General features: G+C 34.9%; 2 protein-coding genes across 18 annotated transcripts in view; one reads left to right on the forward strand and one right to left on the reverse strand.

Annotated features, from left to right (window-relative positions):
• The first annotated feature begins 409 nt into the window (after positions 1 to 409).
• Positions 410 to 26,566, forward strand: part of LOC117207747 (liprin-alpha-1) — a 42,061-nt gene continuing 15,904 nt past the window's right edge. For 3 of the 16 annotated variants that reach the window (XM_033448299.1, XM_033448317.1, XM_033448362.1), the window contains exons 1-2: positions 420 to 2,000; positions 3,178 to 3,473. In XM_033448299.1, coding sequence (XP_033304190.1) covers positions 3,225 to 3,473 — 249 coding nt within the window. In that variant the 5' untranslated portion in view covers positions 420 to 2,000; positions 3,178 to 3,224. Of the gene's footprint in view, positions 2,001 to 3,068; positions 3,474 to 14,586; positions 14,971 to 15,040; positions 15,195 to 22,514; positions 22,548 to 26,566 lie in introns of those variants that run through there. The other 13 variants (XM_033448331.1, XM_033448340.1, XM_033448323.1 and 10 more) reach the window with 10 other exon arrangements.
• Positions 17,920 to 19,314, reverse strand: LOC117207888. 2 transcript variants are annotated; one of them, XM_033448575.1, is made up of 2 exons: positions 18,755 to 19,314; positions 17,920 to 18,192 (listed from the first exon to the last, which is right to left on the reverse strand). In XM_033448575.1, exons 1-2 carry the CDS (start codon positions 19,050 to 19,052, stop codon positions 18,038 to 18,040), a joined length of 453 nt encoding a protein of 150 aa, XP_033304466.1. In that variant the 5' UTR covers positions 19,053 to 19,314; the 3' UTR covers positions 17,920 to 18,037. The 2 variants fall into 2 exon arrangements, with proteins under 2 accessions (XP_033304466.1, XP_033304476.1); XM_033448585.1 differs by having other exon boundaries at positions 18,861 to 19,304.

Consider the following 26,566-nt stretch of genomic DNA (forward strand, 5'->3'; position numbering starts at 1 on the left):
TATTTACAATTTCTCAAAATAATTCATATTCTTTATTGTTTTAAATATTAATTAAGATATATATATATATTAGTTTTGAAATAAATGAAATGTGATTGATTTAATACATTGTCGACCGTGCGGATTGGGCTCGACTATGTACAATATGTACATACGTATATAGATTTATATATACATATATATTTTTCTATTATCATTCTAAAATTTAAGTAGCTTACACAATATGTCTGAAAGTAAAAATATATTATATAATTTAACATTTGTCTGAAGTATGATGACATTCAAAATAGAGAATTTAACAACACAAAATTGACAAATATATCCTTTGAATTCTGTGGTGCGCCATTACTTTTTATAGGCACTGTATATTATATTTATACTAAGAGAGAGAATTAGAGTTGACAATGAATATGATTACAGACATAAGAAGAAATTTAATTACAGGTTAATACAAATTACAGATATCATTTGAAAATCGCTTAATTTAAAAGGTCATTTGGATGTCCCGCGTTTCTCATGTGGCGGTATTCCGTAACTGTGGTGCCACAAGCAATCTGCAATTTCATCGCAGTTTGTAAACGCGGCGGAGGAAAGTCGTACGACATTCGGGCGGAGTCGGGCGCACTTTCGAGGACGAAGGCTGACGTCACGGCGCAAAATGGCTGCTGGTATCGGAAATGGAGTAGCGTAGAGGCTGGGCGGTAGGAACGAACTGTAGGTGTGTCAGTACTCGGCTTCTCCGCGATAATGCCATCGAAATGCCGATTGTTGCACGCTGACTCGTGCCTCGCGCACTACTCTTACGTACGATCGGGATCGTTCCGCGAGTCTCGGATGGTGATAATAAATGGTGAAATAGTCGGCGAGTCAAATTAAGCGGTGCAACCCGAACTTCACGATATATGTACATATATCTCTTTATCCCGTAAAACGAAATTTCTTCTGTTCTTAATCTATCAGTGATCTATATACATAAATATATACATTTGAATATAATAATGATAGGCTGAAACTGTGTCTGAATGAGATCGAAGTGGAAAGTAAACCTTGGTCTGTCCAGTGATCGTTCTCGTGCTCTTCACGGATATTTTGCGGGTGTCAGACTGATTTGCCCGGCTCCAGGAAAGAGTCGAGCGTGCATCGTGGGTGTCAGCTATTTGTCGACTCTGTTCTATCGAAAACTAGTTCACGTATCTTGGAAATGAGTGAAATGGAAAAGAAAGACGCGTGCACGTAGAACATATAAAGGATAAGTATGCTCAACGTACGGTTCCACAGTGGGATCTAATTTACGATCTGTCAAAACCGAATCAACTCAACCAACACGTCGTACACGTATTTATATCGTATTTATGGTGAAACTAAATCGAGCGTCTGCACCGAATCATCCTTCCTATCACGATACGAGCCGATCGATTTTTCTCAAGGGAAAAATATTCTACTCGCCTACGACTTTTATCTCGACTGTGTGTGTATATTTTCGCACATCGATTGATCCCCTTCCGTAAACAATATTCAGTTGATAACAATGTATCATCCGACGGTGGAAACGGGACACGAGTTTGAATGACGGTGAACAGGCTCGTGGCTAGAGTGATGTTGAACTTGGGACTGAATAAATTATTCGAGCGATGATTTCGCCGGTAGCTTTTAGTTAAAGAAACAAACAAAAAAAAAAAAAAAAATAGTGGAGAGACACGGATTTCTATCGAGTGAGACAGAAGAATAGGAAGAAAGAAAAACATCAGATTGCTTGAAAATTCTTAGTGGTTAAACGGTACGCCATTGAAGAAGAAATATAATACACATAAGAAATATTCCCGACGCGTGGATGTCGTTAGAATCGACGAAACGTTGTAACACACAGAAAGAAAGGAGTAGATAGGAGTTTGACCTGATAAGACGAGGAAAATCAAAGAGAAAGAAAGAGAAAGCGCTGTCAAGCGAAGAAAATCGCGTTGGGAAAATGACTAACTGAAAAGCTCGAAACGAACTAAAAGGTACACATGTACATATATATATAGATATACAGTGGCTCATGGGCATATTCGAATACTTCTGGATACTTTTTATGAATATATTATATGTATTATACTTCTGCATTTTGAGATTTTATTAACACTGTTACAAGATTCGACTATCGTGGTTTTATTGATAAAGTTTGAAACGAATTTGAAAATGTACTATATATACATAGAAGTTACAAGACACGTACTGCAAGTACATGTTTCACACAGATCATGGATATGTTTAAACAGTTACTGCGTCTATCTTTAACATTATATATACTTAAGATAGCTAATCATGCTATGTACTAAGTTTCCATTAAGTATCTGTGGTAACTTCTATGTACATTTTCAGATTGGTTCCAACTTTGATCAATATAACCTTTTGCGGACTACCGCCGCATATATGAGTAAACTATCAATTTGGCCGAGGAACTCATATATGTGCTTGGCGAAAACAACTGATAGAGCTGAAAGACTCATATATGTGTCATTTTATTTATCCTGTGGAGAATCTGTGCATGTACATATGTCTAAAATTTGACATCTTGGAGTGCTATGAATGAAAATCGCGTCTATGCAGAAATGTGCGCTGGCAATCTTAACTGACTATCGCGGCAGCAGCTCGGCCCTATGGCACGGTTGACTTCGAACCGTCCCGTCCGCAAAGGGATAGTCACGATTAGACGGCAGATGTTTATGCATTTATAGAAAATTTAAAGATGTAAAAGTGTATAGAATGAATGTAACATGAAAAAATATATAAAATATGAAAAGTAAAGAGCAAGTTATAATATTTAGTATGTGAAACACATCTCTATGCAGGTTTTATTTTTTTTGTCATTTTGATAAAAATATGATTTTGCATAAACATCTGTAGTTTAATCATGGCAGTCTTTTATTACAATGCTAACTAAATTTCAACCTGTTTTATATAACACATACAATATATACTTAAAAGTTTTCTATATAATAGCTGTTCAAATACTTCCGTGAACCACTGTATATATGTATACATATATAAGTGCTTATATATATACATATATCTATATGTGTACATAGATATCGGAAGCGGAAGGCGGCTTTCGTTGCCATTGGCGCGCACGCGAGTGTCCATATTATATCCGGCGCGCGTGTTTCGTCTGTTTCTCATTTGCGTGTATATTTGAAGTGGAGTTTCAGTGCCGGAGGGTGAGAGAGAGTAGTAGGATACGCAAAATGTGGAATATGATGTGCGACGTGATGCCGACTATCGCGGAGGACAGCATTAGCCAGAGAAGTTCGCAATATTCCGGTGAGGATGCGAACTTCGAGCAACTAATGGTCTCGATGCTCGATGAGAGGGACAAGCTGGTGGAGTCGTTGCGCGAAAACCAGGAACGGTTGCAGGAAACGGAAGCGCGTTTGCAGGAGGTCGAGAAGGAACGGGACTCATTGAATCGTCAACTGAACGCCAATATCCCTCAGGTATGTTGTGACGTTCGTTTATATAGTTTTCTTATCTATAAAGGAGAAGGTCATATCGAAGATCATATAGAATCTCAAGTTGTTTTTAACCCCTAATTTCTGCCTAATTCAGACGTGGAAAATTTGAATGAAAAAGTATACTTTTCAAAGTTTCAATTTTATGATGTACTTACAGTTTGGTATTTTTCATTCCTTTATTCTTATTGGTTGTATTGTACACGATAAAATAAATTGTTTTCTGGTTAATAAATTAACAAGATTTAATAAAAAAATGATTATAGAAGTTACAAATATAATACTCATTCTCAGAATCAGAGTATTCGTTGCAAGGTCTATAATTCACGCTTTTGACACTGGATTTGTTTCCATTTGGACTACTATACTAGAATTAGAACCTAATTCTATATTATCTTCCTATATATGTATATATGTATGTATTTAAATGGTTCCATAATAATCAGTAAAATAAGGTTACAAATATCTATTTGTATTTATAAATTAAAAAAACTTGTATAATAAAATTCTTCTTATAACAATATTCATGTGCTTTTTAGCTACTTTAAACAAATGGACTACTCATAGTATTGATGTCCAGAATAGAAAATCTCTAAATCTAACAAAAATATCTGGAAGCACTTTAGAAGAATAAACACGTCTGAAATTCGTCACTTGCTTGTATCTCTCATTTGTTTACGTCTATTCTCTATAATTTGACTACATAATGTTACACAATGCTTGGCAGTTGTATTATTACTTTTATTATATGCTTCCCATATACCAGCAGAATTTTATATTGACACCATTCTTCTCTAGTGTAAACGTCCATAATTTTCTACATTTTAATTATCTTCGACAGAAACTAAGCGATTGGAAAATGATTAGTCGTAGTTGGTGCGTTTGATCTACGAATTGTTAAATACGAATGACGACTTATTTATTCCGTAGCATACACAGGGTGCGCCAGAATAAACGATCAACGCGTGCCAATGTGTTCTGTGAGTGGAATAAGAAAAATTATACTCGCTATATTGATACGAGAAATACTCCATTGTATATGATCCTAAAAGAAGGTATCGAAGATCTAATAAATGTGAAAGATTCGTTTCCTCTATGCTTTTGTTAACGTACAGAGACTATTTCTCTCAATTTCTTAGAGTTTGAGTCGACGATGACAATCTGTTGGTCTTATACTTATCTTTGAGAATATCCTATATTTAGCTATTATTACTTTATTGTCAGAGGTGTTTCTTAGATAGATTTATTTTTTATTAGCTAGATTGATATCTGTTTGTGCAAGATTTAAAAAAATGAAACAGGTTTCCTCGATCAATGTTTCAGTGAAAAATTCAATATAACTGAATATTTCATTTGAGACGTATTCTCAGTTTCTTCTCAATCCCGAGAAAGATAACAATTTTTGCTATTTGCAATGATGTACGTTGACGTTATCGCTTTTATTGTAACCTGTATCACGTAGTTGTTCAAATTTCTTCGTTCTAACTGAACGTGTACACAAACTTTTATTGCCTATTTCTATTTCTTCTCGTCCTATTGCTCAACCTAGATAAAGAAGAATTTAATGATGCTATAAAAGAAGACAAATAGTAATTATACGTAGCTGAATATGTTAATAACAGGTTCACATATAATTCTATATTTCAATTATATTATCGAACAAAAATTACGACTCGAATCGTAATATATTAATAAAACTATTTACTTTTAGCGAATAACGTTGAAGAAGAGGTGACCGCGATGTTAGAACGGGTTATTCGATTTAAGCCGATTCGACGGAGCTGGATCAGCACGCGTTAACCTGCTCGATTAACGGGAAAGCACAGATCAATATTTGCCTGAAGATAAAGCTGTCAAACGGTTCCCTTTTATCGTGAAAGTTGGTTAGAAAAATTATCCGCTCGACTAACTAGTATTCAACTCACTCATTATATATATTTCTTTCGTTAAAGTAATTGTAAATTTTCTTCTGACAGAATTACTAATATATTATGTGTGTCACATAGAACATTTTGAAATTTCATTAACTCTGTAATGAGACACAAGTGATTATATCATGATTATACTGTTGAAAAATAAGTAAAATTTTGAATATTTATTGCAAGCATATGTTTAGTAACAAAAACTAGTATACACAGCATGAATAGTCGTCTTATAAATTATAATGAGTATTACAAATTCTCACTGTATATTGAGGCTTATTACGATACTGGATATGAATAAGATTATTTAAATATTTTTATGACCTCTACGAAATATATACTTGCATTAAATACATTGTACCTTCTGTACATTTCAAACCTCACCAATATATTCATTGTTTGTACAACGTGCATAATATATTCATCAAAAGTTTGTATAGCTATTCAAATACTTTATAAGCCAATATATGTATATTTACTATCGCGGAGTATATACGAGAGAGTACCACTGGCTTTTTTAATTGCACGATATGTGGCCGACTATGGATCTTTAATTGCCGATGCGTTTACGTAATGATTACGGTAGAAACGTTTCAACCGACACGTTATCTTCGTAGTGTTCCACTTTTCAAGAGAGAGAGAGAGAGAGGGTGAGAGAGAGAGAGAGAGAGAGAGAGAGGAGACAAGGGAATACAATGTTATACCGGCCACGGCTCGACCAAACAATGCTTTGTTTTATTATTGCCACCATGAGAGTACGAGTTTGTGTAGGAATGTTTAAATTGTCCGTCAGATGACAAATCTTGAACCTTTGACAAGAGCTGAGGAAATTCTGACCGAGTTGAATTTCATTGTTCGGAATATAATTAAGAGTTCACTTTAGTTTTGATGTATCACTCTTCTGTAGGATATTTGTTATGAATAACGACAATTCTTTGTTATCTTTTTATGAAAGTGTTCAGAGAATAAATCATGTATCAGATATCAAAGAAATATTATATATTTAGTATAGTGTAACATTGTGTTATGGTTAGTTTATTATTTTATCTATTATATTAGTCTATTCGATTATGTCACGATACTGTGAATCGTGCAAATTGCTCATTCTTTGTATCTCATATCATCGGTTCTCCTTCCCACAGGAGAATGACTCCCAGTTATCACACGTAATTGCACGTAACATTCTTCGTTATCCGTGAAGCCTCTAGGCTATATATGCTTGTATATCGTCTGGAAGAAATAACGTTAAATTAAGTTAAATTAAGTCGATTGCAGTAGAATTAAATCGTTAATGTGCTATAATTTTATTTACGTAAAGTAATACGAACTAGTTATCATTTAATAATCCTATATTACATATTCAAACTTCACCATTTAGATATTAAAAGAGAAAGACATAAATTAAAGAGAAATAGAAAAATCTTTGAAAGAAGATTTTGTAAAGCATGAAATAATCTAGAAAGGAAATTGTGTATTGAAAAATGTTCTTGACATTAGAAAAAAATGCATCGGTGGACGTCTGAAAGCAAAAAAATAGGCAATTATGTGTAAAAAGAGGAAAAATGAGATAGTCGTTTAAGTAAAAGGCCAACGCGCGGGAATTTCACGCTTCTTGGAAACCTATTAAGGACGCAACGCTATGTTACGTATTTACTGATTGCAATACTTATTTCCTTGACCGGTGTACGTATTACAGAAACTATCTATTCAATTCTGCACAGCTGGGAAGGCCGGAGGAGATAGAAGTTAGAATAATTAATATTCTTATTGTTAGAATACAACTCTAAGAATAAGAAACCAACTCTTCTATAAGTTATATTGTAATAGTAATGTAATTTTGTTATTTATCAACGAACCAGATCGTTTAATTGCAAGGATAAAAGAGAATATAATAGTTTTGTAGTCGTAATTTATTTTTGTCTCTTCTCTACGCAATTTTCTCTCTCATGATACGTTGCTTTTTGTAGGTATAATGAAGAGATTGCCGATGAGTATTTGCATTGTAAAATTCATCAAGAAGGATGATTTTTGTGTGGTCTGAAGCGAAACGTGATGCGCACAGTCTGGAGGAGCAATATTATCTACTTTGTGGTCCAATTCCTAGCTATATATGCACATAACGGTAAACCGCCGGAAATGCACATAGATCTCGATGCAAACTCGTAGGTGGTGTATATATGTGCTCGTAACGCGGCGTCTTATTCACCTATTTCTCCCGTGAAATCTCTCCTATATCCGTGGAATGAATTTACGGATAAAAATATTGCCATGCTGGCTTTTCTCTAAACGGACAGTAAAGAAACTGAAAATACGTGAAATAACTCGTTATAGTATACAGTGTAATAGCTATCTTGCTTTAAAAAACACTTTTTACTATAACATATTTACCAAAACTATAATTTTATGTATGTGGGATAGACGAAGAGATTGTTTCCCAAGGCACAGGTCTCAGAAAAAAAATTTCCTGGCAATTATTTATTAAGCTTTCGCTGCGGCTGAAACGTGACAGCTTTCTGCAGAGTTTGGCAAGTTCCAATGAAAATTTATAAGCTGTACTGGCTTCGATAGCGTCTTATCTTGCCAGGAGCAGCTTCGAAAATACACACCGGCTTTATCGTTCAATTTAACCTTTGCTCGTTGCATGACATTTGCATTTCATAATGTATTCTGTTATTTATAAATTATAAATGTGAACGAGGAGAACGGTACCATTTAGATGCCTGCGACAGAAAACGCAGACGATGTATAAAAATTCCTTATCACCGATAATTTCTCTGTTATATCTCGATAAATGCTCATTGAGGCGATGGCATTGCATTCAGAACTCCACATATGTAACGCCTGTATTGTATATGTAACTCCTGATATTGTCATACATTAATCTGTGATTTATTAAGTTACTGCATGTTCTCCCACGAGATAATACGGAAATTTTGTTGGTCTTAAGTCAACAACGATGTCGTATGATATTGTTCAGCTATCGGTTTTTCGGAATTATCTCCTGAAGTGTTATTCATATAACTTCGCATAAAGACTGACTCACAATTGGGTACTGACATATCTTCACATCGTGGAGTACCCAAATATCGAAAAATTGTATTTTAGATAAACTTTATCTTGATTTACATTTGATTCTTCGATTGAATTTTAGGTTCCAGGAAACCTAAGCAATTTTAAATGGAAACTCCAGTAAATTAAGACACTTTGCAGGGTTCTCTGTTATTGTTCGAGGGCAATCAACAGTTTTTAGGAAGAATGAGTATTTGATCGCGGAGTGCGCGCTTTTCTAATCCTTTTTATCTTTCTCTTTCCTTACTGTGACTTGAAAGTCATTGTAAGGTACGAAGACCTTAAGAGAGAAGGCAGTGTACGTAAGGGAAAGAAACACAATGTGGAGCATCGATATATTCGTGGAATAAGGGAGAGAAACCGACGACCATATCGATCCAACCGTCGCCCGATTGGCTTTTATGTACGCGCCGGCATGTTATACGGGGTGTCTCTAGTAAACACCAGAATTGGAAATGATATAATTTCACACTGATAAAAAGGGGACAATAGTAATAATTTATTCTTCAGTAAATCCAATATGATTCTTAGGTTTCTTCTTGCAAAATGCAATTTTGTTGCATATTTATTAATGAAATACCATTACACTTCTGGTCCACAACTTGCTGTCAGACTTATTATATTGGATTGTTACAAGTATCAAATGATCGCATCGTTTATTTGTTAGTATTTTTATGAATATAAATGAAGATTACAGTAGAAGAAACGTATACACATTATGTTTTCTTTCGCGACCTTCACATTTTAAGCTTCTTCTTCTTATTTATATAGTCTGGTATAATTAATGTTATAAATTAAATGCTCTAATTGTCTACGATATGAAGATAACGAGAGAATTGAAGGACTCACTAATTTTCCACGAGAGAAAAATTTAATTTTGGAACGAAGTAAAACAGGGAAAATGTCGCAGTAACGTTTCCGGGCAGGAAAAGGAGAGTGCAGGGATCCTCGACGAATTTATGGTGATCGTATTATATATATTTGCATGCGGCACTTCGGCGTTGTCAAGCCCTCTGAAAATCCCTTCGCATTTTTTCACTGCAGGATTTCGTTTCCTGCGCGACCTAATGGCACGTATTCCCGAGACAAAGGGTAAAAATGAAACGAGAACGGATAATAAATGGCAGCTGGAGAGAGAAACGAACCGGCGACCCAGTTTCGTTATAGTTTCATTAACTATTCTCATTTACAAGTAAATTCGTGAGAGAGGAAGAGAAAAAAGAGAGACGCTAGAGGGAGGGGAGGCGGCTGGAAAGAAGTGACTTCGATTATGAACGATATTAAACTAGCATTTGCGGCCGTGTACTAAAGACTAATAGGGTTACTGATGATCATAATGAAATCTCGTAACTAACCGGTCATAGTTCAGTGAAGCCTCTCAGGGCTTGTAATTAATTGCGATTAGCAATGAAACAGCGAAACGGCGCCGATAAATTAACAGTGCCGCTGGTGCAAAATTGGTGGCCATGGGTTAATTTCAATCATTGCGATTTACCGACACGATGCCTGATACACTGACCTAGAATAATAAGATCAAACATGATCATTGATACGATTGAAAACCGGTGTGATACATTTAATATTAAAATTTTGCTATCTTGCCGCTATCTGAGTTAGGCTGTTAGATCTATCGATTCGTTTTTATTTTAGTCTCCGCAGATTTCTCTGTTAGTATCACGTATTAGATATTTTTCTCATGTTAGATATGTTCTTTCTCTGAAAATTCGTCGTGTTTCTATTCTTATTGCATCCTAATAGGTTAAAGTGTAATGTATTTTTATCAGCCTGGTCTCTCAACGTCTGCTATCCTACTGTATCTATTTTAGTATTTAATTTCTTTTTTAGATGAACTTCTATAAATAAGGATAAAGGACAAAGGAAAATACATGGAAAAATATGAGGAAGAAAATCGGCTAGGAGATTGATAGGCAGATGAATTATTTGGTTCAGGAGGAAATCTGAAATATAATTTGAAGGTGGGTCGAAGCTTCATTTAATTTTTGGACAGGGCGCACGTAAAAGCACAGAACTCTCTTCTTTTGAAGGGAAATCGTTCCTCGTGCGTGCTGCAGCTGCGGCCGCTGACTCGTCTCGTCATTAATTTCGTGTTACTGCCTCGGCATGCTTGTATCAAGTGCACGTTCGAATGGATTATCGATTCTTTCATCGTGCACAGCAAATGGCATCGAAACATACATACCTACAAGCACAGTAGCAAACAAAGTCTCAAAATATCCTGAAAACGTACATTTTTAATGAAATTTTCTTTCAACAATTTCGTTAGTTGGTAAATTGATATTACTTTCTATCATTACAATTATCTTCTATACTGGTTACTCATATTCATAATTAAAAATTGTATTTTAGGTAGACCATACTGTGTTTCAATAATATTTAATTCACGAATTTATGCAACAATATGCAAGCGAAGAAAAATGAAAACAATTATTCATCAAGGAATAACATAATATTTTTGTTAATACTGGAATTACCATGTGAGTCAACGCTATTTGTAAGTGCTTGACAGTATCTGAGCGCCCGTCACTTCAATTCAGATCACACTACACGGACGGTTTTAATACCAATTTCAGTTAATTCAGGCTCTTAATGTGAATCAGAGCGATTGAATTAAATTGAACTTTTAATATTACGTCCCCTCCTCTTCCTCGAGTAGTGAGGTAATATTGTTGTCTTTTTTCTGTCCAAACAACTAACTTCAAAGGAAGATTCTTTTATAAAACGCATGTACTTTGGTATAAGTGAAATTACCATTTAATTATCATTACGAGATAAAAAGCAACGATGAGATGTAAATTCTACATGGTTTCTCTCATTGTACAATATTTCCAAGAAGCAATCGGTTCTTTGTATCGATTAAATCGCTTAAATGAGGACGATCAGAGTAATGATTTAAAACCTGTATCAGCCATCGATTTTCCCTTCTTCTTTTTCATCCAGGGATCGAAAGGTGTTGAGTGTCAGGTTGTTAAGTGGTAGCTAACAACTCGAATTCTTCGGCTTCGTTGCTTCCAGTTGATTAGCAAGAGAAAATCGAACGCCTCCACCTGCATCGTCGCGAAACATCTGTTTGCTAATTGATTCGTATGTATTTCAGACCTCCCTGAACTATCTTCCAACCTAAATTTCTTCACAGAAATAAGAATATTATTTTCCTTTTTAATCTCTTAAAAGCTTGTTACAAGCTTGTCGAAACTTTTGTTACAATTTGGAAATTTTTATGGCGGTGGGCGTAGAATCATGATGTATGTGTAGCATATATCTTAATAGAAAGCAGAATTGTCAGGAATAATTGACTTTTTATATTTTGTAATTTCTCAGTAATTGAAAATTCCAATAATTAATAATTTCCCTCTTCATTTGGTCTAAACCTTAAAGTTCATTAAAAAATTCAAATTTTCGTTAATTTTCTTCATACCTGTGAAAATAAGAATTTGCATGTTCAATTTTCTAAGAAGTATATTACTATGCTGAATCCTTCTCGTATTATTCCATAATTGACATCTATAATAAGTAATAAGTCCTTCCTTATGTTCTTCTTCTTCCACCTTAAAAAATTAAATTTCATTTTTAGTCTCCACTTTGAAAGATTAATTTTTAACAAAAAGTGGTTTCAGATTATTATTTTAGAAACAACCTCTCGTACAGTGTATATATTTTGTTAGGAAACACATCGTGTATTTATCGACGATGTATCGCGTTCCACGCATATGGAGATTGGGTGTGGATCTCTGATGTAATGTGTGCTGGATTACAGGCTGTCTCAGAGCAATTGGAGTACGAAGGGCAGTCACTCGAGCGGCTCGTATTACGTGATTTCTGTTTTTGTCCTTCCGCGATTTTTTTACCGACTCTTTCCCCTAAGTTTTTAAACTGGACATCCGAAGGTCTTCTTTATTATGGTAAAATCTGCTTCTTACATGGTTAGGTTTGATCCATGGGGATCAGTTAATCACGATGACCGATCAAACTGTGAAAACCTTTCTATATTCGATTTTGAAAGGCAAACATGATTTTACTTGTACTTGTCCTATCAAACATAAGAAAATCGATAGTCTTGCAATTGAAATATTTGGGATGGATGTATAGAAAATAATTTAAAAAATAAATAAAAAAAAAAAAATGAAAATTGAGGATGTGGAAATGAAAAAAGTGTCTAATATTTATACATAGATAGATTGCAGACATTTATGAATGTGCAAAAATGTGCAGAATGCACATGAGTACATATCCAGAATATAGCATTATGGTATTTCGAGGATGAAACGAATCTCTATTTGGGATCTATTTCTTTAGTTGTATTCATAAATTACATTAATTACTGGTGTTTATGAATTGCTTAATTAATCGAGTCAAGCATGGCCAGAAAGGTACTATTCTTGTACTAAATAATATCAAATAATTCTTTAAACAAGAAAATTACAGAATCATGAAGAAAATGAAAACGTAATTATCGAGATAGTTTGAACTGTCAAGTTAATTAATTCAGAGTGAAATAGTAATTAGTATCGTTCCCTTGTACAGACTACTTAAACCATCTTTGACTAAAGTCCAACAAGTGGAAAGATGCAACCAATACCTGCTAAAGGAACAATTATGAACAAAAGGTTAATCGAATCTTCACCCTAAATAATCTTGAACGGGATTGAATTAGCATCGGCACGTTTCTCCATAAATCACCGCCAGTTTCGCCGGAATATTCTGGCATTCTTTCGAACAATCCTAGCGGAACGTTGTCCGGAAGAAAGGGTTCGCTGCCAAGCATGCTTGGAGCGATCTCGAAGCTGTGGCAACGCGACACAAAGACCGTTTCATTTGTAATACTGCGGAAAGTTTCGTCCTGTCTAGCGCAGAAAGGGCTAGAGAGAAGCTAGGGTGGGAAACTTTTGAGAGTGGAACCTCTTCTCTCTCTGTCTTCCCCTCTTCTCTTTTTTCTCGCTCCTCTTTTTCCATTTTCTTCTTGTTTCTCCCCCCTCCCCCTCCCTCTGTACTTACTACCATACTTATACAAATGCACATACACACATGCATACAGATACACGTATATACTTGACGATCGAGCAATGAAAAAACTGACCTGCTCGCAGTTTCGGCACGTAATGCCGGCCAGGGGTTGCAAAAAGCTGCAGGCGCGTGCAGCGGAAGTGCGGGAGGGAAAGGGGTGCAAAAGGGAGCAAAGGGTGAGAAAGAGAGGGAAGAGAGTGGAAGCGAGGCGAAAAAGGCGATTAGGTCGCCTCAACCCTCCGTCGAGAAAAAATTCAGATCGCGGTGAAATAGTTTTAGGATCTCTCGAAATTCTCACCCCTTTTCCGAGTTGCTGTTTTTTTTCTTCAACTCGTTTGTTTGGTTTTCTAGTGGAACGTGCTCAAACTATTATGATTTTGTTAGATTTTATTACTGGATACTATCGCAGGTGCGAAGTATGCATACTGTAGACTATAACTTGATTGGATCAGATGTTATTTAAATGAACTATTTACTGAAAGATGTGATTCAAGGTATGATTACACGGTATGATGAGTACACGGTAATAATTTCAGTGATGCTCATGTTATATAAAATTAGAGTTATGGATACTTGTAAGTTGGTAGACTTTTTTATTCTCAATTCTTGTAATCTTTATTGGAGTTAACTATAATTAGGTACTCTGATTTTTCTTCTATATATTACAAATGAATATCTGGAAAAATATAATAGAATGCAAATGAAAAGATACTAATCCAGTTAAGCCAGAATGCGTTAATTTTATATTTATCTATATTATCAATCTTTGTACTATCAACTTTATATTGAAGTCACATTTGGTTACATTTACTTAAATATATTAATAGCTAATAAGTACAAGAACAGTATTACAAAATACTAACAATACTACAAAGCGATGTATCAACTAAAACTATCAAAATATTAACTTCCAATACACATCTACCCTTTCCAAATGCTATTCATCATCAAGTTGAACCAAAAGTTAGCATCCCTATCATGCACCATGTAAAAATGAGCTCTCTTGGAGGTAGTGGAAAGCCTGGAAAGAGCCCCCGGGAAGTTTATCGATCCCCAGCCGAATAGGGCTGATTATTCGGTTTCAGAAGACTGGTAGGAATCGGCGTATACGAGGATCCGGTTGAAAATCGGCGAAAGGACGAAGAACGTAGCGACGATATCGGGGTAGGCGCGGTATGGAGAGAGGAGGCACGGAAGAGAGTTTGGGGTAAAAATTTCTAGAACGAGGCGAACGGGTGCAATGCACCGGTGTACGCGATATACGCTCGACGATCAATAGCCACCCCACCTTACTCAGCCGGCGGCGCATGAATGAACCTCGCCTTTTACACACTACTCGGTAGTAGTAGCTCTCTCTACTCGCGCGCGCCGCCAACGAGCTGCAACGCCGCTGCCTTCGGCCGTGTGCAGCGGTTTTCAATGCTCCTCTCTTCGCTTTGGCCGGATTTAGATGAAATTTAATCGACGTGGTAATTAACACCAATCGAATGTTAGCTGGAAATTTGATGAATTTAACAACTTTTATTTTTGTCCTTGTAGGTGTTAAAGTTGGATGCTCCATTTGGAAATGATACCTCTATCGAAGATATTCAAGATGTGTATAAGTGAAACAGAATATAAAATCCTGTGTTTGACTCGGATGAATAAATCGAGAAGAAAGCCTTTGCCAAAGGATTTCTCTTCGTAGCTGCAGGTGTTAAAATTACATATTCTATTTTGAAATAATGATATTGTTGAAGATATTGAAGATGTATGTAGATGGAATTTTGTGTTAGATATGGGTGAAATTTAATGGCAGATCAATATAAAATTACGTAGCTGTTGAATTTGGAAGCGAACAAAAGTGATCCTTCTTGGGGATTGCAGGTATTGGAATTAGATATTGGTAAAAATGTAGGTGAAGTATTATAACTAATTATAAGCAATCTAAAGCTTGATCTAAATGAAATTTTCATAATTTCTTTTATACGTACATTATTTCTCGTTGTGTATTATTATGCTGCTGCCGAATGACCTGTTTATAAGTACTAATTGTCTCCATGTGTTGTTTTAATAGAACATAACATGGTGGTGGTTGTAGAAAAGCACTATATTACGAGTTTCCGTAATGGGTAAAAATATCTGTTTCTTCAACCAAATTGCACGAACCACTCTTAATTTATATAAACTTAATTGATTATTCAATAATTTGGTTTAAAATGAACAACAGAAAGAAAAGAATGGAAATCGGTCCCGATACAAAGTCGGATGAATTCGTTCGAACACTCATTCGAGCTTTTTATACGCAGCTCGAACAAAACATGGCCCAATTTTTCAGATCCCCGATAATCGGTGCCATATAGCTGACCTATCTTTTTTTATTTGCTTCGTCACGTGACCGATCAGATCCTTCCATTTATTCTTCCAACATTTCACTCTGCACTGGCAAAAAAAATTTAAATATATGTAGAAATAATGAAAAAGCCTAGGTATGCTAATTCTGCAATATTAAAAAACATTATTTAAAATATTCTTTTATTTGTATAATTTTTAGATTGACCGTAATTAGTATGGAATTGACGCATTCCACAAAGATACAGGTTGAGAACCATCTGTTTAGAGTGCACTTGCAAGACACACAGCGCCGTACATAGTTGGAACGTTAGCCTCATATCCACCCACTACGTTATTACCGACAACTCCCAGTTATACGCTTAATGTGCGAGCTGAATTCATCGCGCGCGATTGTGCGAACTCGAAGATCATCCTTCTCGAGGAACTTTTAAAAGTTGCAATTGGTACATGCAACCCTGCATCTCTCATCTCTTTCTTTTAGATAAGCTACGGCTTTCTTCATCGATGAAGAACTTTGAAGCTCAACCCTTTATGATATAAATTATATGTAACATTTAATGCAATACATGCAATGTATTTTAAAATTAGAACATTGGAACTTGTGGATTTGGTAATGCACTTACATAGAACTTAAATATTCTTGGTGAAACTTGGAGGTTTCTTTTGGGATTGAATCTCAGGAGATTGATTGTTATAAGGAACGAACTCTAAAAATATAGAGATTCTCAGATCGAATGATATTTTAGTATAAATTTTCATATTTTATTTTATTTCCTTACACTAGCTTGCGCTCGTTAGCCATTTTCCACGTAAACCGATAGAACTGATATTCTGTGTCACTGAGTCAGAGAAGTTTGAGCTATATTGATTTCCCTTCACATTCCTCGAATCTGTCCGCGTATTGGCATTGACGATTCGCCTGGTATCATTTTCTCGCAATTTCATCTCTTCAGGGACAAGAATCTTAAAGTTAAGAAAGAAAAGATTGACATTTCTTATTAGTCAATATTTCTCTGTGTTATTAAAAACTGAAGATATTCATAGTCCAATTAATGGAGGTTGATCTTTTATGGGGAAACAATCTTAAGATTTCCAAAATAATATTTTTACAAATGAATCTGCACTTCTTAGAAAATTAATAAAAATCACAAAATCTTTGATCTATTACCTACTTCATTTTCATTGTGTATATTTCTTTGAAAATTCTAGTTTCTCTCAGAAGATAGCTAATGGTACAAATTTCTTTGGATAAGCAAGCGATATGTTATCTGGAAGTTGGATGAAGGAGCTTGGTATTTGCACAGTAGCTAAGCCAAACGGTAAACATCTGGTACATATTATGCTCCTCTGGTAACTGTTCGTCGTAAGTTGCCGAGCAAATAGAACTGCAGCCTTTAAGGGCAACACTGATATACTCCTGAAGCAGCGTCGAAAAACCACAGATGAGAAGAGGAGGTTTCGATTAGTCACCGTCGTGACTTGTCAGTGTGACTAATTACAAATTATTTCATACAGAACATAGCTGCTAAAAACACAATCGATTCTTTTGATAATGCGTTAGGGAGATAGAGAGTTACAAAGTTAATTACGATTGATGGCCATCATCGATGAAAATGTCGGCGATTAAATTGCATTGCTGAGCTGGGAGTCCATTGTGGATAGTAGTCACTAACACGTTTATTCTGCGAGAAAATTAAAGTTTTGATTAAGCTTGAGACTGGGTCAAATAATTATGATAAAATAGGATAGCAATTATTCTTTTAAACATCTAATTAATTTTTCTAATTTCTTAATTTCCTAATTTCTGAATTTCTCATTAAATTTATCATATTTACCTTGTTTTTTAAATTCCAAGTCAATTTTGTTTATAATATGTTTTCGTAATATGTTTTCCAATTTTTTTTTTTTTTGACTCACCTAATTCTTCAATTTTTAGATTTCTTCAATGAAAATTTAACTTCTGTTTACCATCCTCTGTAGCAATTAATAATCTCGCACACAAGATGCTTTCTGTAACAAGAAAGGGGTAACATCAATGATATCTATAAAAAGTGCAACAGTCGAATAGAATAGATGCACTAGCTTTGTACCACTAGGTTTGAAACCACGATTTCGAAAGATTATGTGGTCTTATCTGCCACGTTTTATGTTTTACATCCGTTCGCGTTCACGTTTAATTAGCAAGAAACACGAGACCGATACTTATAACCTGCCATTGTAATGTCCGTCAGATAGGATGCGTGGGTGAGCACTTTCCTTTTCGTAGGTGCCATTAAACAAGCCGCGCCGCTGTCGTCCATCATTTCGATCGTATACCTGGTCGAACATGATTTTCCACCACACCTCATCCCGCATATCTGACGATTAAACGATCAACTATTTCAAAAAAGCTGTTACACGTGCAAGAGTTCTATGGTACTGTGGAACTAATTAATTGTCATATTTTATCTTATGGAGCTATGGAATATTAACTATAGAATATTTAACTTATAAAATATTATGAGCTTGTGAAAATTGAATTAAAATGTTATGGCTGTTATAAACTTTAATGAAGCACTTTTAAGATTGAATTCTGAATTTCTATGGTAGTAAGGATATGGGATACATACATTTTTTGGAACGAATTATAGTGGTAGTTTGGAAAAGGAAATGTTTGAGGTGGTTTCCTCGGGGTTTCTAGTTTCTCAGTTTATATTAATTTTCCTAGCTTCCTAGGTTTCTCGCACTATATTAACTTCCTTGGGTTTCTAGTTTTGCGTTAACTTTTCGAGTTTCCAAGTTTCGTTGTTTCCTTGTTTTTCTACTCTTTCAATTTCTTACTTTCTAACTTTTATGTGACTCATATCTAATTTTTATAATAATGAAATATTAAAGTGTAGAATGCTCTAGCCAAAATCCGTGTAAGTAATTTCAATTTACCACTGTCGACAGAAGTAGACTCGAACGGGAAGAGGAGTCGTCGGTTGTAAAGAATGATCGATCTAACGAAGGGTATAGATCGTAATACCGCCTCACGTGAACGTACTTTAAATTTGCGTATGAATGAAGCCATTCGCGTGCAGTGATGATTCAGATGGGGCCAACGTGTTCCACCCCTTCTCGTCACGCCCTCTTCACATTTCTTTCTCCTTCTTTGTAACGCTTTTATCCGACTATTTGTTTTTGTCCGTCTAGCAGAACGGGCTGCCTTCTTCTTCAGCTTTTTACCTTTCTTCATTTCACATGAAGTTCTCAGTAGTTCTGGCAGAAAATGCTGAATCCAATTTGGATACGTATACTCTTCGCGCTCGTTGTCCTTGCATCTCGTTATTAGAATATCGTTACAGAGTATAACTTAATTATTATTTTATTAATTCCTTATTACAATTATTTTTTAGATAATTGTATCGAGTCGAAGATATCTATCTGTAAGAAGATTTAAAGGAAGTTAAAAGTTGATCGAATATTTAACGAAAATGCAGAAAATTATAATTGTTGCGAGACACCTTTGGCTGTTCCTTTAACGTTATCGGGGCACTATTGTGCACGTATAATTGACGGCGTGCAAGCGTTAAGAATGCAAATTGCACGATACCAAAAGGCCATTCAATCGCAAACATGCGTATAACTATGCAGCCGGCTTGTATTTACATACTTATGCAACTCTATCTTCGCGTGTATCTACTTGCTTTTTCAGATTTCGGGTTCTGGAAGTTCGAGATCCTGATAATCTCAATATGGCTAGTTCGTGCTTCGTTTAATTGGAGCTTACGCTGTACTTGAACGGCCACTGAAGAGAAATTATGCTTTAAAATAAAAACAGAGATGCATATAATCTGATAAATACTAACTGATGAAAGATTTGGTTAATTGATGAATCTTGATTTATGGTAATTAATTCGGTATTTTAATGCAGTAGTTTTAGTTCATTAACATTGACATAGGTGATTTTAAGTCTTTAAGAGTATTGTACGAAGATATTTCTTCTTCTTTCTCACAATTAAACAATAAAGTTGTAGTCATTGCTGCAATCAACGCATAACATTATTATGCGTTAGCCAACATTATTAAACTATGTACATGTCCATACTTAAACGTGTATAGCTGTATTATAGCTTTCTCTGTTTACTTTTATTCTTAGAGATATTGATGTTTCAATCAAGAGTCTGTTTAGAATTTCGTTAATATTTTATGTTTCACTAATCTTCCTGTTTCTCTCTATTGTTTTTAAATCAGTAGATTCTACTTTAATAACCATTAGAGAAGCTTAAGACTTAAATTTCTGTGAAAAAGATTTTGGTGTTCTTTGGACTTGTAATAGTTCGAGATCTTTTTCTTATTGGCCTTTTCTTCTATTCACTTATTTATTACTTATCTGTTCATCATATCAAGTAACCATGATATAGAACATGTAATAAATTACATTTACGCTGAATCACTGTTTCTTGGTTTTAGACATTGAAGAAGCGAATACAAATCGATGACGAACATAAGCAATGCAATGCATATTCTTATCTATGAAGTAAAATTGTTTGTTAAAAAGGAGCAGTTGGATTATTACGTAAAAATAATTGAAAATAAATTGGAGGAACATCGTGAGACTACTAGTAGTGAAACAATAATTCTTTATCCCGAGACACGAGATTATTATCAAGTCACGGAATAAAGTGACGGTAGCTCATTATTACGCAGGCATTGCGCATTACATACTTCCAGCTCATACTATTAAAATAGTAATGCGGCGTTATAGGTAGAGAGATTCTCCTCGGCTGTGCTAAATATCTCGCTCTCGAGAGAATAATGTTTCCTCACGGATGATTCTTTTCCCTACTTTGTCGTGTTTCAGTATCATACCGTTGTCGACTATTCCAATTATACTTAATTAGCTATTTAGAGAAAAACCTGTATGGGGATGAGAAAATGATGCCCTTTGGATCATATCTAATTCTTCCATTTCGAAGAACAGTATTTATTCAGAAATGAAAAATATTCTTTATTAAAAACGCTCACAATTAATTAGTAATCGTGTTGGATTAATAAATTTGTGATTAGAATTGTAACGATCATGTCAGGATATAAGAAAATGTTTATAGTCATAAAAATCTAATGAATTTGAACTCTAAATAAAATTGAATAATCTAACTAGACAAAATTTGTCAGAAAGGAGGATATTAAAATTACTTTTATTTTTTGTACCATCATTTTCATATTAACATACGGAATTTTTTTTATTCTTTGTTTTAGTTGAGTGTCCTATATTTTTGTGTCACAAGGTATCTCCACTACCGAGACGTCAGATTTCGCTTCTTTTGTCTTCAGTTTTCAAGCTAGTCGGAGATACTGCATCTTTGTGGATTATTTTCCAACTATCCGGGTTTTCTTTCTCTGCAAGTTCCCATTAACGAGTACATAATACCGATCGAGATGCATTTTATTCACATCGGTCGCATCTCTGCGATCCACTGATCCGTATTTCCTTCTTTCCCTTTCTTCAGAGAGAGCTTAATCCCCCGTACGTCGATGTTACAAAAATTTTACCTGCCCAATAAAGCTTCAGGCACGATTTCACGTTCGTCAAGCTTTCATGAGTCGATAACATCCCCGACGTTGTCTTGGATCCCACTATTTATAGGTTCCCATTGCAACTCGAGCAATAATCAAGTTTGGCTTTCGTCTGTATCTGGCACGTTCAGCTTGTCCCCGTTCTTTAGTTCACGACGTCGTTTTTCCTTGCTTAGAACTCGATAGTTGTGTTCAGTATAGTTAATGAAAATCAGAAGAGCTCGTCTCTTCAGTGATAAAAAATTGTCAGTGAGTCTATTGGAATTTTTATTAAATATTTTATTAGAAAACTTTTGTTCTTGGCTTAGAATAAGGATATACGGTATCAATTTTTTATTCATGTTAAAAAATTTGAATGTTCTTTGATAACGAAGACAAAGTTTTTTTGTATGAATACGCTTTACAGTGCAACATTCCCCGGCTAAAAATAATCGACAAGTTGTTGGTGGAGAGTTGGTGGTTTTTTGAATTAAAAGGCTCCTCGGCTTGATGGGAACATGGTGTCGTGAGATTTACGAGTGCAATCTGTACCCTCTGTTCGAGAATTTCTCGTGAATCTTTCACCATAAATACGATATAAAATATGAACATTGAGCGCATAAAAGGCCTGAAAAGTATCTCATTAGCATTTGATCTTGAAGAAATGAGTCAAATTTTAATTTTGGATCAAGAAGAGGACCGACTTCTGACATTATCTGGACGTCGTCTACTTTTTAAACGTGACATTTCCTCTCATGATTTTTTAATTAATTCACATTCAGATCACGAAGAAGGGAGTATATTCTCCTATATCTTATCTATTCACCAAATTTCTTAAATGCCTAAATTCGTATATCGATCCGCATAATTGTTTCTTTGCCGAGTTTATAAAATTTCCTAGAATTTACAAATATATTTCAATGTTTCAGAATTATTTGAACGGCAGAATTGCAGAAATTTCTGTCATCGTTTTTGAATCGACCTATATCGCCTAACAGTCTCGAACTGATAATAATAATCAAGCGGGACGAGAGTCTGCGCGATTCCTAGCGACGAACTCGCGATTTCCCAGCAGGCCTGTCATTTCTCGAACAACCGTTAGGAGAATGTTGGAAAATGGAACGTGCAGTGGATATAAATAAACCGATGATCGCATATCTAAATATCCGAAGAAATGAACGAACAAATTCGGGTAATCATAGTTTAGGCGAAAGTAGATCATTTAGCCGAATAAATGCTTAATTATTACTTGCTACGGATGGGTCTAATTATTTTCCATGGTTGAATGGCAAGAAATTAAGCGGAACCGTCCCGTTACATTTCTTCGTGAATCTTTAGAAAACATAGTTAACTGGATAATCAGAGTAATTGTTAGCCAGTAAGAGTTTCTGCGTCAACCAGACGTCGTACTAAAATTGTTGAAAATTCTGGCTACACCGATTTTGTGCTTCTTTCATTCTGACAAGCTGTAATTGCAAATTATAGTTGGCTATTCATTTTCTTATGCTTACTAAACATTTTTATCGTGTGTAACTAATAATTAGAAAACCATTAATTTAGGAATGTGGTATTTACTTTTCAGTCTTGCAGAATTCCATAATGTAAGGCCAAATATTATAAATACCAATCAGTTTCAATGTGTTTTCATTTAAAATCGCTGTGTTAGTTAATTATTAATGACACATAATAGTATCGTAAATTCATAATTTTGATGATCAATAAAATATTAGATACAGAGAGTGATGTTTCTAGGTATAATGATAGGGAACAATTTCAAAGAAAGAACATGCACGCAGTTTTATAGAAATAAATCGTACACTCGAATGCTGTTGCGCATTAATTTAATTCGCTTCTGTAATTTGCAGAGGCGGAACTTGTGCTATTTACAATTGACAGTAGAAAGTGTCTTACAGCGGGTTTCAAGTGTTATTTCTTCACCAAGGGAAATGTTCCATTGTCGCCCGTAGGTTTCTCAAGCGACCTGTTAACAGGTGCAAGAACATTCAGAACTTTTGAATTTTTGGGAGATAGAGAAATTAATTAATAGAAATTAAACTCCTAGGAAAAGATTATAACGTCTATGAGTCTCATACATTTAGAACTAATATTCTTCTTCGTTTCGGTACTCAGAGAAATTAACCACTGAAGTTTCTACTGCAATCGTGCCTGGCGTGTTCTATGACTCCTGAAAAAGCAGATTCTTGTATCTTGGATGTACAATTTTCAGTAATTCAAACATTAAAATATTATGCTGAATTTATACATCATACAAGAATCCCTAAGTTTAGCAAATTATATTTAAAATAAAATTCAATTGAAAATTATATTCAAGACCTGAGTGCAATTATAACGGGTTTCTTATATTTGTTATATCTTAGTACTTAAACGAGCGAGATCTCTGAAACAACATTGAGTTCCAGAATTAAAATCAAATCTATATTCTCTTTATCGCAGGTTCAACGAATCGTTTCCGGAGAAAGATTCAGCCAGTTGAACACGATCTCACGCAAATTGCCTCGTGAAAGATGCAAAAGACGAAAAAAAGGGATGAGGAAAAAAGGATGAATCGTGGCGAACAGAGTTTCGCCGGTCGGTGTATCTATCGATTCCATGGTTGCGTCACGATGTCGCCGGGAACACACTATCGGAACAGCGATAATTTCCAAGCGATATCGATCGCGTAACGCGATGCGTACGTAAGATGAGATTTAAATTCGCGTGCGGACATACAGTTTAGGCACAACGGACTCCAAGGGTTATGCAGCTGCAGTTTGTTAGAAGTGCATGAACCTCTCCGGAGCACTGATTCAGATATTACAATTTACATGTTTACCAAGGGAATAGATAAGAAACGCGATTTCTCTTTTATTATATGAAATATATATGTTGGACAGCAATTGAAACTAGATAATTTTTAAGTAATTCTTGATAGTAAGACACCCCTTGTATCAGTATGAGAGTGTAGAACGTTGAGATAGTTCAAAGTGGGTCTATAAATTGAGAGGTGATGATAGATACTCGGAGTGGAAGATTCCTTAATTCCAAGTTTTGTTTAAATTCGTTAAACCATTTAAATTGAAGTTCGCATTCATATAAGCCAAGTTACGGCCAACTTAAAGAGCCTATGGGTTCGAACAGTGTCTGATGATAATACCTAAAATGATGTTGATGTTTGCTGGAATGTCTGTTGTAATGAAAGAAGTTGCGAATGAGTCGTTAAAAATTTTAAGAAACAATATTAAACAGAAACGGTTAATCTGAAAATCTGATGTATCTGAGGCGCGAAGAAATGTATACTTCCATATGCCAGTCTTAATTATCATTTAAATTAAAAATTGTTCCGCTATAAATACCGGAGAAATTGTGAGAAACATAGATAACGATACCATATCGTTAATTATTCTTCCGGATGAGACTTGTATTTGAATGTATGAAAAGCTATACGCGTCTCTAGCGCGAAAAACGAAGAAAAATTCGTTTTAATTGCTGGCACAAGTAATGCATTGAAAATTCCTTTCTCTCAGCTACTTGTTGCGCGATGAAATTGTAGAAAAAAGTTGCGACTTCTTTTTCTTTCTGTCTATGGAACGGAGCTGTTAATGAATCGATACGGCCTTGCTGGCAAATGTATCGATCAATTACGTTTAAATACAGGTATCGGGTGTCTAGAAAGGTCAGAAGTTTCGCTGCTTGTTATGTCAATTCGATGTAATTGATGAGTATCCATTAAATTAAAGATTCAGTATTTGTTCTCGTACAATATTTGCTCACGTTGTTTAAATGTGTGGAACATGTTAATTTATGGATTTTGGTTGTTGATTTTAACTTGATATAATATAATTTAATTTAAAAGAAATATTGATTCGCTGAAATTGTTATTGAATAATTTAAATAAGCGTCGTTGGAATGGGAAGATACCGAGCATCGTATGTTTAGGATAAATGGACAGAGAGCGTCATTAATTTAGCTTAAATCGAACAATACTAAGCATTAACCTGTCTTTTATCGTTGCTATTTATTCATGAGAATATACCTGTAATTAGATCATCCTTCCTCAATCCTTGAGTATTAGTTTCTCATTACCATTCGTAATGATTAATTGTCTCGGTCTTAAATGTCTCTACCGGTAAACACCAACAGATCATTAATTTACTTTCATATTTGATATCACCGTATCAAACTTCTAAAATGTATCTGCAGGCAAAAGGATGAGGACTTATAGATATAGAAGTCTTAAGTAATTACCGTAATTATACAAAAGCTTCTAAATCTATTATAATTCAATATTTGATTTCAGAACTATAGCAAATATTGTGTGTGTATAATGCATAGTATTTTCGCTTAATTGCAGACAAGCGTGATTTCAAGATCCCAGAGGAATAATTCAGGTTCTGAACTTCAGTATGCAAATTAGGTCCCTTCTTCTCTGTGTAGCCGCTTTTCACTCTGTCGTATTTCCCGGTGATTTCGTTCGGCACACATTCGATGTGTTAATAGGATTCCCTAGTCGGCTGTAATTAATCAGCCATCGTCTGGCTAATGAGTTCTTTACGAATCCATCGATATCTCTTCATTCAAAGACAATATCTAACCACTTGAACGGCCAGCCTTGTCCATTCTGCTCCGTTTTAACGTGAAACTATTGCTCGTTACCGAACAGCTTTTATGTAATCTGTGTTAGTAGCTCAATTTTTACTCTCATGGATACGATATCCGAGTTACAGGCGTGTTTTAAATATCTTCCTTCTTTTATATCTTTATATCTTCATATCTTCTCTCTTTTGTATCATATAGATTACTTGGATATCTATTTTGTTCTTTACTTCTTTCTTCTATTTTTGTTCTTTAGTTGAACTATTTAGAGAATTGAAATTATGTTAGATAAGGAGATACCTTATTTTGGATTCTAAAATTCCAAATTTTCATCATTCCGATAAACTTGAAAGAAGTTACTTACTGCAGGCTTTTTGAACATTCAAGAGAAGATATATAAATTCTTCAGGGTATTCCTTTTTCGGAAGACATGAAGAGGTTTTAAAATTAGAGATATCTGAAATTTCACATTGTTAAGCGAGAAAGAAATTTAGAAAAATTACCTTCGTCTTGTTAAATTATCTCCTTTTTGTCACAATTTATGTGATAAATTTATAATATACTATGTTAAATATAATACAAGAAGTGCACCACAGGGTACTTTATACTCAGTTTTAG

Source organism: Bombus bifarius, unplaced genomic scaffold, assembly GCF_011952205.1.
Source record: "Bombus bifarius isolate JDL3187 unplaced genomic scaffold, Bbif_JDL3187 scf7180000007966, whole genome shotgun sequence".
NCBI lineage: Eukaryota > Metazoa > Arthropoda > Insecta > Hymenoptera > Apidae > Bombus > Bombus bifarius.